This window comes from Oreochromis aureus, linkage group 18, assembly GCF_013358895.1.
Source record: "Oreochromis aureus strain Israel breed Guangdong linkage group 18, ZZ_aureus, whole genome shotgun sequence".
Lineage (NCBI taxonomy): Eukaryota > Metazoa > Chordata > Actinopteri > Cichliformes > Cichlidae > Oreochromis > Oreochromis aureus.
Window position 1 is genome coordinate 15,390,849 of NC_052959.1, and position 14,690 is coordinate 15,405,538.

A 14,690-nucleotide genomic window follows, 5' to 3' on the forward strand; every position below is an offset into this window, starting at 1 on the left:
AAAGTTTGCCAATAGGTCCTGGTTGATGTTGTTCAGGTATTTCACTTTTCTTATTATATGTGCTCATTTTTTCATTATGCAACTTTATTTCACAGTATAATATTGATTGCCATAGTCTACAGTTATATGTTTCTCTCTCTAGCACCTGGCATTAATAAATGGATGACAGCAGTTTTTTTTTCTTTTTTAACCTAACAAAGACAAAATGGAAAATCTTTTAATTGACCCTAAAACCAAGTTGTTTATTTATAAGCGAGCAACAATAGGTGACACAGTAAAATTTCAAGTAAAAAGTAATGGCATTGTTTTACTTATTTGAGCTTTAAACCCTGCATTAACTTTACCAAGGCAGCTTTCCTTCATCTTAGGAATATCGCCAAAATATGACTCTTCTTGGCTCGCCACGACTCTGAAAAATATTTTCATTTTTAGTAGACTGGATTACTGCAATTCTCATTTTGTTGGACTTCCTAAAAAGATTATCAGTAGACTGCAGCTTATCCAATACTGCTGCAAGGTTATTAAGTAAAACGAGAGAATAACAGAGAGCACATCGCTCCAGTTTTAGCAGAGCTACATTAGCTTCCAGGATCTTGCAGAACTGCTTTAAAAAATACTCTTACTTAAATGGCCTTGGACCATCTGGACCATCTTATATTTCTGAAAGTCTGTCACTTTATATCCCGGCTTGCACTCAAACATCCTCTACTGCCAAACTCTTAGATATACAGTATTCCTCACAGAGAGAAATTGGGGATGCAGCTTTTGGTGTTTATGCCCCCAAACTCTGGAACAGACTATCTCAATATACAGAGGAAGCAAAATCTGCCAATGATGTCAAGAAACTCTCAACAACACACATTTTTAATCTGGCATTTAGCTAATGTTTACATTTAATAAAAATACCACTTCACTGCTTTAACTTTAAATGAGTTCAGCAGCCGTATTTAGTATTCTGGTACAGAACATGTGCACAGTTTCTTCTGTTCCTTCAATGTTTATTTTCTTTTTCCACATTTTTTTATGTAGAATTTCGTTTTATACATTTAGTATCCATGTGTGGGATGTATGTGGATGCATATATGAACATATTTCTAATGGGTTGTTTGACTTTTTCAGCTCTTTTTGATGCTTTTTTTTCTTTGCCTTTTTACGTCTGCAGATATTGATGCTCCAACAAATCTCGTCACTACCGAAGTAACAGAGGACACTGCAACAGTCTCCTGGGATCAAGCCCAGGCTGAAATAGAGGGATACATGCTGAGTTACACTTCTGCTGAGGGATCCAGTTCAGACATCTCTGTAGCACGTGATAGTACCTCATACAGGCTGATAGGCTTGAGGCCTGGAGTTCTCCATACTGTCTATATCTGGGCCTATAAGGGAGACAAAGTCAGCGGAAAAAGTTCAACAGAAGCTGAAACAGGTAAGTGATGAAAGGTGAAACATTACAGTAGAGACTGATTTGATTATTTGACTGTCAGTCATTGAAGACTCCCACAGAGGAATCATATTTTGGAAGTCAGCTAGGAATATCCACAAAGGTAAGGCACAAAAAAGAAACTCTTATCCCCTCTTTTTTAACAATGGTGCTGAAAGTGTACACAAATGCTTTTATCTTCTGTCTCTTGTCTGAAAAGTGATCAAAAGCACAACTGTTCTTTGCTGCCTTTGAACTTGGAGCAGTCTGTGAACTGAAGTAAGGTTGATTTTAGGGTCTCTTTTTCTTAAGCTCCTTTATGTAAGACCTTAAAAAACAGACAGATAATTGGTCAATTACTACCTCTTGATCTTGTGCATGCTAGGTTTTTTTCTGGCAAAGTGTGAAAAGCAATAATATAGACATTCCACACTTAGCACACCAGCCCCTCTTATCCATCTGCCAAGAGTGGAACTTGAACTCTGTGTGAAAAACGCTGTTTAACATAATTAGGTGGTACACCTCATTTAAAAGCAGCCCAGTTTAGCCTCGGGCTGAATGTTCATAAGAAGTTTGAGCAGAAGCATTTTGCTTGGTCAACGGAGCCAGACACTTCTCATGTCTCTTAATCTGGCTGTTGTGCAGATTAGCAGCTGTTGCTGTCTGCTGGTATTGATATTTTTGGAAGAAAGTCAGCAGAACAAGAAGTATGAGTACTTTGAAAAACATCGTTACACATCAGGATCACAATGACTGTGACGGCACAAGCTGGTGAAACAGACTGAGCTAGTAATAGAATTAGTTTTCCTTTACAGCATAGTATGACTTTAGTTTCTTAACAGTTCTTAACAATGTTTTCCTGCTCTTAGTAAAATGTATGCTATGTAGAATTTGCATGTTCTTTGCTTACAAGTAGCTCCTAGTACCACTGCTTACATATCAGTGTGTCATGCCGTCAAACTTGGATTCAACAAAAAATGTGTCGGAATAGGTAAATGTGGTATTTTTGGATACCATTGAAAAGATTTTTCATATATGTCATATATGAAAAACAACAGCTTTATATAAGAGGGGCTGTTGTTTAAGGCTAGAGAGCTGCTAAAGCTCAGCATAGAGTTTGATCCAAGTTTGACATCTATTCCAATGTCTTCAGCTTCTAGATACAGGTGAAGCTCCGCACTGCTGATGTTTTCAGTTTTTCTGTTTGCAACAGCTGTAATAGCGTGTTTTTACCAGTATCTACTAACTACAACTCCCTGTGCAGACCTGGATGCTCCTACTAACGTCTTCGCCCAAGATGAGACAGAGTTCAGCTTCAGGGTGCACTGGGATCCCCCTCAGGCAGAAATTGATGGCTACATGCTAACATATAGCTCTTCTGAGGGCTCAAGTGAAGAAATTGTAATTGGGTCTGACAGTACTTCATACACGCTGACTGGCCTGAGGCCTGGGGTCCTCTACACTGTCTACATCTGGGCTGTCAAGGGAGCAAAGCCAGCAGGAAGATCTCGACACAAGCTGAGACAGGTCTCAGAAATGTAACTTTCTTTTCAAACCACAGCATTAAATGGCTAATATCAACGTTAAACAAAACCTATTTCCTTGCCTCTTACATGATAATATATTTTATGTTACGTATAAAGATACAATATTGTCCAAAAGTCTTGAGTCAGCCCTCATTTTTTTTAAATTTTGCTCCCAGTGAGGCAGACTTTCTTGTAATTTTCTAAAGAGTTATTGAGCAATAGTTCCCCTGGCTTTATTGGTGTCTACACATAACACATAACTTTGCAAAGAAATGATTTTAAATTGTATTTTCAGGCTCTTTGTTACCAGCAGCCTGTTGCAGAGATATATAATTCGTTCCCATTTCTTGTTTGAATCTATGAAAAATGCCAAAGATAACACAATTTGACAGGCATAAAATATTATTTTCGAACTACCTGTTGGCCAAAATCTTGGCATATATCAGGATAATGTGTAGTGTGTCCTCAAAAATATTTAAGGACAAAAGAAGAAGTGGTAGGCTATCTACAGCAGATGAACAGTACCTGAAAGTCTTCTCCATAAGAAATAGGAAACAAGCCAGCAAAGTCCTGACACAGGATCTGAGAAATGTGTCTGGCCCTTCAGTTTTAGTCAGGAAAGTGGAACATGTTTGCATTTCTCCTTCAGATTCATCTATTGTTCACTGAAGCCTCATCAGAAATGGTCTCAGTGGAAAGGTGGCTGTCAAGAAGCCATTCTTAAGGAAGGGAAACAGGGAGAAGACTGAGGAATGTTAAATCATAGAAGAATCAGACTGCAAATCAGTGCCAACAGAGCTTGGGAAGTGATGAATCAAAATTTGAAATTTTTAATAAAATCATCATCAAAACCTCAGGAGAGAGGTACATCAGTGAGTGTCTAATGCTGTGTGTAAAACACAGTGGATCTTCTGTTGAAGCCTGGAGAACTAATGCTGAAGACTGCTTAAAGACATGACAAGATAGTTTGTCCAAAAGAGTTCAGACTGTGTTGAAGAATCGAGTTGGTCACACCAATACTGACTTTAACATGATTGTTTGAACATGTTTGAGTAAATCGCTAACCCTTCCCAATTCCTCCAAAAGTATTAATTCTAAATTGTCAGCACTGGTCTACAGTCGGTTTGACATACAGTTTTCACAAGGTTTATCAACCAAATAACTGCATTTATTATATTCCTTCAAATTTTTTAGAATAATTTAATTCGTCACCCATCACATTCCAGATGACTGTAATATTCATCATTAGAGTTTGTGTATTAATATCTTCCCCTAGAACTGGACGCGCCTGCTAACCTCTTAGCAGAAGATGAAACAGAATCCAGCTTCAGTGTTTCATGGGATCCCGTCCAGGCAGAAATTGATGGCTACATGCTAACCTACACGTCCTCTGAAGATGGCTCTAGTGGGGAAATCCCAGTGGGGGCCGATGAGTCTGATTATTTGTTGACTGGTTTGAGGCCTGGGCTCCTCTACACTGTTTACATCTGGGCTGTCAAGGGAGACAAAGCCAGCAGGAAGATCTCAACACAAGCTCAGACAGGTGTCAAATGCCAGTTTTGTTAAAACAAATTGTCTGTCTAGTAAATTCATGTTTAATACCCTAGAGCTTCAGATGCCCCATAATTACAGCTTTTCTGACAAGACAGCAAGTCAACCTCCTTGTAAACCTTAAAAAAAATGTCTCTCAGATGGTAGACCAATCAGAATCAGCTTGTTTGTTTAAAGCAATTTTCCAACGTATCCATTCATCAGTTCATCCATCTACTTGCCAACTTCTTCTTTGGGTCAATAAGGGGGAAAGCAGCCCAGACATCTTTTTCCCCAATAACTTACCTCAGCTCTTCCTGAGCAGTCATGTGCCAGCTCACAGCATGTACTGGAACAACCCAGCGATTTCCTCTCAGTCAGTCAAGCCTGCAGTGCAAGGAGGCACTCTGGCCTGCTCTTTCCAATTGACCATTAAGCTCACTATTCGGAGCAGTTGCTCCTTTTATAGTTCCTTTCCAGTCGAAGGACCCTTCCTTGATTCATGCAGACTCAGATCCATTCAGGTTGAGAACTTCATCTCAACATCTTTTATTCAACAGTATGCTAATTTCAATTGCTTCTCAGTGTCTTTGATTGCAAGGGAAGCATGGATTGAAGAGTTCTCTTAAAGCCATTTTCAGTCGTGACATAGAGTACGTCAGCAGTTTTTCAACTGCGGTGATCACAAGCACTTTTCTTCTTCAAACTACAGCACCTTAGACCTATAGCATAGCAAAACAGAGCTGAAACTGAAATGTTTCTTGACAGAAAAACAAGACGTTTTCAGCAATATCAGAAGAATATTTGACAAAAAAAATCTCCCTGCATCATCAAATATAAATACCACATTCAAGTAATAAGTACTCTCCTTTCTGACAATCAGACAGACGGTTTAATTTTTCAATCCTCTTCACCAAAATCAAGTAATTCGCCTGCTGCTAGATTTTTAGAGCCCCAAAATCTGTCTTTATTCTGTTCTCTATGCTCTTAATCATGTTTTTGTACAGAACTGGATGTTCCTATTCGCCTGTTTGGCCAGAGAAAATCTTATGTGCATCATCAGACCACATTAAGGCAGGAATCAGTAGATATAATTTTAGATGTGATGAAAACACAGTTAAAGAGACCTCTTAGGAGCTGAATAGTTTCTAACTGAAGTCCTGACTCATCATTTCCTTTTAACCACTTTGGGCCTGTGAAATGTGACGCAAACCACCAGGTTTCTAAATGGATAAAGTGAACTTAAAAAACATCAGTATTACATCAGTATTCATCATGTTCTCCCAATCATGATACTAATGCTTGTAGAAAAATCAAGCTAAGTTGTTTCATCCCCCTGATGTAGTGAAAGATGAAACAACACATCTTGTAGTTTGCACAAGCAGTTCTTGAAATGTGCATGAGTAGTGCAGTAAACCTCTTCTACTAACATCTTCCTTTAGAACTGGATGCTCCTGCTAACCTCTTAGCCCGAGATGAAACAGAATCCAGCTTCACTGTGTCATGGGATCCAGCCCAGGCAGAAATTGATGGCTACATCCTTACCTACACCTCTTCTGAGGGCTCTAGTGAGGAAATCCCTGTTGGGTCTGACAGGACCTCTTACATGCTGACTAGCCTGAGGCCTGGAGTTCTCTACACTGTCTACATCTGGGCCGTCAAGGGGGACAAAGCAACCAGGAAGATTTCAACAAAAGCACAGACAGGTCAATACAATATGAACAAGCAGATTTTTTCCCCCTTTTGGTAATATTGAAACTCTTCTTTCTTATGAAACATTGAAAAAGGTCATTTTTCTTCTCTTAAATTTGTTCCAGCCTTGGGTTCTACCTTTAAATACATTGATGCATTTGGGCAGAGGAGCAGGATGTTGTAAAACTTGCTTCTCCTATTAACATAGTCCTTAATTGAATGTTTACATGAGCCAACTCTGAGCTTTAACTGGCTGTAAATGCTGAAAATACCCATTATTTTTAAATAGTGTTTACCTGTTTGTCTGTCTGACTCTCTGTTAGGATGAGAAAGCCCCTGAAAAATCTACCCAACTAAATTTTATGACACTTGATGGCAAGATGGAGAGTACCCAAAAGAATAAACAATGGTGCAGCTCAAGATTATTTCCCTGATAATGAACAACAACGTTTGAGTGTCCTTTTGTTATGTGTCAGCAGTATTGCACAAAAACTACCAGTCAGAATTTCTTAAAATATCCTAGAGAGGCAGAGGACTGGCAGAGGAAGACACCATTAAATTGTAGTTCATCCAAAACAATTTATTTAGTATTCTTTCTTACTAGACATGAAAAGCTGCACAGGGCCCATCAGTACCTTCTTTTAGTAATCAGTCCCAGGTGCTTTTATACTGGTAATAAAAAGATCCGAACCTGAGACCACTAAATTATTACTAAAGTACATGTGGCCCTAGTTTGGGGGGGATATTGGTTGGAATAAAAGGCAAAAAGGCATCACGATCTCTGAGCAGCTGCAGATGATTCAAACCCAGTGAGTTTCTGATGAAGAGACCACCAGTTCGCACAGACTTGACTGCTGTGGAGTTGACTAGAAATCTTTTTACATCTTTTTCTGATGACAAGCAATATTGGAATAAGTTGTACTTCTTGGCATAGCTTGGTATTGAGAGGGATCAAAGATTAAGTATAGCTGGAGATTTTTAAATGACAAGTGGTTTTTTTTTAGCAAAGTTACAGCAGATGAGTGAACAGTCAGAACTGTCACAAACCTGTGTAGGGTTGAGGATTTGTGCACTCTAGGATTAGTTATAATATGAACTAACATGTAATCACAGAGTCAATATTTGTTTATTTGGAACCTCTAAAGTACCAAAGACCACCTTTCTGGCTGGAATATGATTCCCAGAGGCCTGGGAGGTCAGGTCACATGGCGTGCCTCAGAAGTTCGTGTGGAGTAAAAAGCAGCAGCACATGGTGATCGTGTTACAACAGGGGCATCTTTGTGATTCACAGATGATCTGTAAAATCATCTGGGAGCGCTAAGTGAAAGCTGGGTCTTTTTCAATTAGGCAGCAAATGGCTGAGTTTTGGATGATAAACTTTTCTCATCGTAACTCATCAGCGGGCAGAAGGCCAGTGTGGTGCTGTGTTCAAACAGGAGCGTTACTGTGTCAAACGATATCATCTGGGACACATAAAGGAACATGTTATAACATTTGTGACTTTATTGGACCTAGTAAAAAGCACCATTATTATGTCATTTAAAGCTGTCTCGAACCAAACTGTTTCACAGATTTGTCAGGAGCATTTCCTTCTCCTAATGATACCCAAGGTGCTGCTCAAAATGTCATTCTTCACGCTGTTTTGCCCTTTTATTTCAAAAAAAACAAATTTTTTAATACAAATAGAAGATGGTTTGGGATGATTTTGCACCTTATGGTGGCATAGACTTCCCCTAATTTCTTGAGCCATGGGAGGTTAAAGCTCCAACTGCTCTAACAGGCATCTTGGTGTCAGACAAATTATCTCAGCTTCTGCTTCAGGTCAAACTCCCAAAGCATTTAAATAAGAAAACATAAGTACTAGCTTATCTGCACAGGCAAATTGTAACTGTGCAGGCAGATGGTTGTCATATCTTGTGTTCAGTTTCATGTGGAGAAAGTCTGAAAATCTAAATTGCCAATTTAATCGCCGTGAATCAAAAGCTCTACATTTTAGGTTCATAGAGGTAAATAAATACAGACGAATGATTAACATTATCAGTAAAAACCAAATAAAAGCACCTATTGTTCATAGAAATCATTAATGTGTTCTTCACAGTTTACATTTTTGGGCTAAAGGGTTGTTAATGGAGCACATGTTTTTTTACCAAATGAAAACATGATTTTATCAAATGCATTAATGACTAATTGACTGTCGCTGAGCTGTAATCCACTTTGATTTGCACTCACACCCACCAGACATTGATTCTCCCAAGGATCTGAGGGCTGTAGATGTGACACTGGACTCTGCTTCTTTAACTTGGACTCCTCCTCTGGCTGACATTGAGGGTTACATCCTCACCTACAGGGATGAAGAGGGAAACATGGAGGTAAGTCACCATAATGATTAGCACAGGTAGTGTTTGCACCATAAATCACGGTATTCACACTTATAAACCACCTATAATATTCAAAGGTGCAATTTCTCAGGTGTTATGTTGTGTTCACTAAGTGTGTAACTTTAACAACAAAAAAACAAGCCCTGAAGGTGAAAACTGAAGGATGCAAGGATGCAAGGATTAAGGACGATTCCTCTTATTCTGTACTGGTTGTAAGCAGAATCTCTGGGCAACATGTTCTCCTAGTCTCAGTCATTTAAATGACATTTGGGAAATTGGCAGGGGCTAAAGGTGCACGTTAATCTTAATCTCTGTAGAACAGTGACCTCTTGTGGCAACAAACAAAGCAAACCTGGTAGAAGTAATCAGCTTCTTTTGTTGCTGTTTGCTTTTGTTTGGTTGTCTTTAAAACTGAGATCTAAGTAATTAAACCTAACACAATTTACTTTTTTGTTTTGTCAGAAACATTAAATCCATAATGTGATGCTATTATATTGAATGTTCTGTTATATGTTTTCATCAGACTGTTGAAAAGCAGCTTGTAGCCGGTGAGAGCAGCTTTGCTGCATCAAGTCTTGAGATGGGGAAGAGGTACATTGTCACTATTATTGCCTACAGGGGCAACAAGAGGAGCAAGGTGGTAGAAACCATCTTCAAAACAGGTTTGTGCCACGTCACTTAACATTTCGTACTCTGTTACAAATCATCGGTATGAAAAAAACTCTAATAATCTTCCCACCACATCCCCGTCACCAGTTGGTCTCCTATACCCATTCCCCATGGACTGTGTTCAGATCATGAAGAACGGCAATAAGAGGAATGGTGTCTATACAGTCTATATTAACAATGACCGCTCCAAACCTATAGAAGCTTACTGTGACATGGACACTGATGGAGGCGGCTGGCTGGTAGGAATTTTTGATATGATATCAATAAAGAAGCTCACAGTGTGGAACTTTTGTCTAACAATGAGAGCGACTGCATGAACACTGGCATGTGCATGTGACTTATTTGCTCCTGGGTTGTATTATGGGAAATGGATTCATTTCTTTTGGAGTCTGAATATATAAATTTTGGTCTCAATTCAGTTTATTAGACTCCAAGTGTGAAGCTGCAACCCTAAATCAAAGTATTATTGGCTGCATCAAATCTTAGTCTCGCTTTGAATAACAAAGAAACAGTGGTGAACAAACTGACCCAATGCTGGTTATGTGTATATAAATTTATTATATTTTCTGCATCAAATCAGGAAATCCAGTATCGATTGGGCTCAACTCCCTAATGATAGCACTAAATAGTTAGAACAAACCATTTGAAATGTTTGTGTAACACTTATGAGTGATTTCTACTTTTAGGTGCTTCAGCGCCGTAACATTGGCAAGCTGGACTTTATGAAACGCTGGAGGCAGTACATTGCAGGTTTTGGCAACTTAACCGAGGAGTTCTGGATTGGTGAGCACTTCAGTGTTTTGGGAAAGAGGGCTTTTCTACAGACAGGCATAAACATGCACAGTGTCTTCTTGATATTCTCTGCTTGTGTTTTCCCTCAGGTCTCGATAAAATACACGAGCTTACCAACACTCCTACTCAGTATGAGCTGAGGGTTGATTTGGGTGTGGGCTCAGAGAGGGCGTATGCTGTATACGACAACTTTAAGATTGCACCAGTCAAGCAGAAGTTCAAGCTCACCATTGGCAAATACAGTGGGACAGCAGGTGACTCTTGCTCCTTAACTATAGGCAACATAAAAGGCTGAGGCTGTGCAGACAAATCAAACAGCTTTCAAGAATTATATTCTCTGTTGCACTTCAATGGAATGAGTTATAGCCAAAAGGTGATGGCTAAAATAGCAATGAAACAGACAGGGTCAGAAAATAGAAGGGTTTCAAGCGGGAGGCACCCCACCGGTCATGCTGTAGGATGCTGAGAAAGAAATGTACCCAACAGTAGGTGGGATATTTGTTTCAGAAACTTACATTCAGTCACTTATAGACAGTATCTATATAGGGATGAAAGCAAGGCTTAAGTGGGCTTTGAAGCCAGACAGACACAGACACACACAGCAAGAGCTATGCTGTGTCTTCATATAACTCACTGTGCTGAAACAACATGTGCTGCAGAACTGAATCACTCTGTGTTTGGCATTATATTCAATTTCTTCCATCAAGCAACACAAGAAAGAAAAAGAAGTGACCAGCAGATCAGCAGTGATATATGTTGTGGTTAGAGGACGGTACAAAGTCTGTTGTTCTTACGGTAATAACTGTGCAATCCTAATTTTCTCGATGATCCCCAGGTGATGCCATGACCTACCACCAAGGCCTCCCCTGGACTACCGTTGATTCAGATAATGACCTTGCCCTGACCAACTGTGCTCTGAGTCACCGTGGCGCCTGGTGGTACAAAAACTGCCACCTGGCCAACCTTAACGGCAAATGGGGTGAAACCAGGCACAGCATGGTGAGTGAATGAGACTGTAGCACCTCAGCAGCAGTAAACTGTGGTTTATTGGATTCAGTGTTGATTTTCTAGTTTTCTGGATAGCATACACAGAAACACACACACACATATTTAAAACAACAGCATTGTGCAAATGTCTTGAGACTCATTTCTTTATATTTTTCAATAAAAATGGGAAATAGGTGCAGTGATTTACTGAAATGTGCAAACATTCATACATGCAGAAACAGTTAGTACATTTCTAACGAGCTTGAAAATCAATATTTGATATGAACACCTTTATTCAACAAATCGTTTTTATCATTTCTTCAGGTAGTCTTCAGAAATAGTTCTCGGGGGTTCTTAAAGAACATTCAAAGCTCTTCTTTGGGTGTTTCTTCCTTTTGTTCCATTCTATGTCAAGATGATCAACACTGCTTCAGTAACGTTGAGGTTCAGGTCAGATTCATCTCTCAGGGCCTGCATATGTTCTTTGTTGGACTTGTTTCCTATTTCTTAAGGTCATGACTTTAAGATACTGCTCATCTGCTGTGCAAAATCTAGCACCTTTTTCTTTTGTCCTCCATTTGTCCAGATGAGCAACATAAAATCTAAGCTCTGCATTAAGTCACACTTTTACTGTATGATCGTTATACCATACCGTTTCACCAATTGGTGGCTGACTGCATTACATCATAATAGACTTGTATTAACCCTGTAATTACCCAAAGGCTTTGACCAGTTAACAACATGGGTTTTACATTTATGGCAAACATTACTAAAAGCTTGCCTCCTAAACAGTTTAGGAGTTTTACTTTACTAAAGGAAACTTTTGGATTTCAAAAATCTTTTTTACTCTTTTTATTTATCAGTCCTCTTCAGTCTGAAAATATGTAATTCAATAGTTACTGTCCAGCTGTGACCCGTGATGCAGAGCAGGTTATCCATAAATCTGTATTACTGGGCACTGTGCGAATAGGTGAATGCGGCTTGTGGTATAAAAGTACTTTGAGCAGCCGAAACTTTTGGAAAAGGGCTCTTTGAATGCAATCCATTTTCCATTTCCATTTTGAAGATCAGATGCATTTTTAGTTGCCTTTCTAACCATTTTTCACAGTATATATTTCAACAATCTCTGTTAGGATTTAAAACAACACACAAGTACTGCAACTAACTGCTGTGAAGGAAAAACATCACTGTTATTTAGGATCTTTACTAAGCATCTTATAGGGAAACAACAAGAACAAAAAAAAGGTAAAAAGCTTTCTGGGAGGCTGCTCCCTGGTCAGCAATCAAAGACAACTTCACCCCAGCCCACTTCTACTTGTTTTGTTTTGGATTGTTGAGGTGAAGCAGAAATGGCCAGCATCCATCAGAAGTGATAAGAAAACACATTTCTCACACCAGCTATAAACCATAAGTGTTTTTACCAGGCTGCTTGGGTAACAACAACAGTTATTATGTCTAAGGAAGACTGATACTGAAGGAAATGCCAGGGGATTTCTCTGCTCTTGTCGAGATTTCATCCATAATATTGCCGTTGCAGACGTCTCCTGCAATGTTTGTCGGCAAAATGCAATAACAGTCAAAACAAGTTTGTACTCACATGAAATGAAGCCAGCGGTAGGTATTTATTACTGCATGTCATTCCGCCTGCCTGTCATGCCACTTGCCTCTTTCGCGACTCGATCTCTCCGCTCGCTGTCTCCCCCTTTCATTACGACTCTCCTGTCTAAACATACGCCATTTCTCCTCTTCCCTACTTTGCCCCAATCAGCTTCTCTCTCAATCTGCTGTTTCTGCTGTCAGGGGGTGAACTGGGAACCGTGGAAGGGCCACCTGACATCCCTCGACTTCACTGAGATGAAGATCCGACCTGTGGGAGCCTTGTCCAGCAGGAAGAGGCGATCGCTGGCGGCTAGGGAGAAGAGCAGAAATGCAAAACTCCAAAAGAAATAGAAGAGCACCTGTAAACACATCGGTCCCATCAGCCTGACATCACACAAGCTTTTGGTGTTTCTGTACATATGTACACATGCATGTTTTAATACTCTAGACTAGAATACCTACTGGTCTCCCTCTCTGTGTGTCTCAATTCTTGGACAATATGTACACTTTTTAGAAAAACTAATACCTTAATATCTGTTCATATGCACAATAGAAATTCAAAGATTTACTGTGACTACAAGAAAGTGGCAAATGACAAACGTCCTTTGACTTTTTTGACATTAATTGATTTAGTTTATCACTCAAACTTGAACCTGTTTATATTGCTTGTGTTATATTTGCTTATTTCACATCCTCCAAAGAAATTGAGTGCATGGTAGAAAACAAAAATAGCTTGTCTGTTGTTGGGTTTTTCGTGGATCAGGTGTAGACCATTAGAGTTAGCACCCTGAGTTTATTGATTGTGAAGCCAGCTGGCTTCGTCACATTAAACTGCCACTGTGCTTCTAACACTGTCACATCACATCAGTTTGTGTGGGACAAGGCCGTCAGTAACAACGGATGGCTGTCTAGAGACGCCAAAGTGCTCCTGCTTTACATTCAGATGACCAAGACAGCTAATATCCATCAATGTGACGTGCCTTTATCAAATGTCAATAGGAATGAAGTTTGTTTGCCCCATCCTCTGGAGCATAATGACCAAACGCTAGTTTTTCAATCTGGAAAGCTGACAGAAGTTATTAATACTTCTTTGACTTTGACTTTACTTGATTACTTTTTTCTTTTTTTTTTTTTTTTTTACACATTTTTATTACAAACTTGGTTTAAGTGACAAGGGCTGAGCACATCAATCAACTTTTCTCCTAATCTGCCAGATGTTATTTGATTTGCAGTCAGTGACTCTCACACATTACATTCTCCTAAAAGTTTTTTAACTTCCAGCTAATCCTTAGGATCAGGACTTTAAAGGTCAGAAATGAGGAAATAAAAACCTGTTTATCCATATTTTATTTACTAATTGTATTCTCAAGCTGACATTATAGCTGCTCTTTCATATTAATGCAATCATTCAGGGAATAAAAATAAAACATTTTTTATATGTGAAAATCTTGTTTGTTTTTCTCATCTCAATATAGCGATGGCCTTATGGGATATAGGCATGCAAGTGGAAAAGCCAGACAAAATGTTATAGCTGTTCAGTATATTTGTGTTTCACTGCTGTAAGAAGATATATAACAACCCCAAAAAAATCTGCAGCCACACTAGAAGCTACATTAAGTTTTATGCAGACCTATTGAAGCAGTAAATGCTGATGCATGCTTCTTTAACTTTGTCTTATACATTTGTCTGTGTATATATATGCATAGTAATGGACTTATTAGTTCTTTTCATTTTTTATTAATTGTCTTTTTGTCTGTTCATTGGACCTTAAGTGCTCCATTTAAGGACTTTCTGGAGACAAATCTTGTCTTCAGCTAATTTGTTTTTATAATAAATTATTCATGTTAATTTGGGGATATACAGGCACCAGGCAACTGACTAGGTACACCCATTCAACTGTTTTTTAATATCTAATGAGCTAATCACACAGCCATTCAATGCATTTAACATGTTAATTCTGAAGTCGAGCATAAGAATAAGGAAGAAAAGGTGATTTAGGTGACTCTGACCGTGGAGTGGTTGTTGGTCCAAGATGAGCTGGTCTAAGTGTTCAGAAACTGCTAACCTAATGGGAGTTTCCCACAAGACCATCTCTGG

The 14,690-nt window shown here is 39.1% G+C and overlaps 1 protein-coding gene and 1 long non-coding RNA gene across 2 annotated transcripts in view; one reads left to right on the forward strand and one right to left on the reverse strand.

Annotated features, from left to right (window-relative positions):
- tnn (tenascin N) overlaps positions 1 to 14,093 on the forward strand; it is a 39,955-nt gene extending 25,862 nt beyond the window's left edge. Inside the window, 14 exon segments of the mRNA XM_039601665.1 lie at positions 1,163 to 1,426; positions 2,685 to 2,906; positions 2,909 to 2,947; positions 4,223 to 4,489; positions 5,919 to 6,182; positions 8,407 to 8,537; positions 9,070 to 9,208; positions 9,303 to 9,323; positions 9,326 to 9,378; positions 9,380 to 9,454; positions 9,902 to 9,998; positions 10,097 to 10,261; positions 10,843 to 11,006; positions 12,795 to 14,093. Coding sequence (XP_039457599.1) covers positions 1,163 to 1,426; positions 2,685 to 2,906; positions 2,909 to 2,947; positions 4,223 to 4,489; positions 5,919 to 6,182; positions 8,407 to 8,537; positions 9,070 to 9,208; positions 9,303 to 9,323; positions 9,326 to 9,378; positions 9,380 to 9,454; positions 9,902 to 9,998; positions 10,097 to 10,261; positions 10,843 to 11,006; positions 12,795 to 12,944 — 2,051 coding nt within the window. The 3' untranslated portion in view covers positions 12,945 to 14,093.
- LOC120434129 lies at positions 1,278 to 12,742 on the reverse strand. The gene is made up of 3 exons (XR_005608958.1): positions 12,592 to 12,742; positions 8,404 to 8,509; positions 1,278 to 1,376 (listed from the first exon to the last, which is right to left on the reverse strand). It is a non-coding gene; the product is annotated as an uncharacterized LOC120434129 (long non-coding RNA).
- Positions 14,094 to 14,690: the final 597 nt, after the last annotated feature.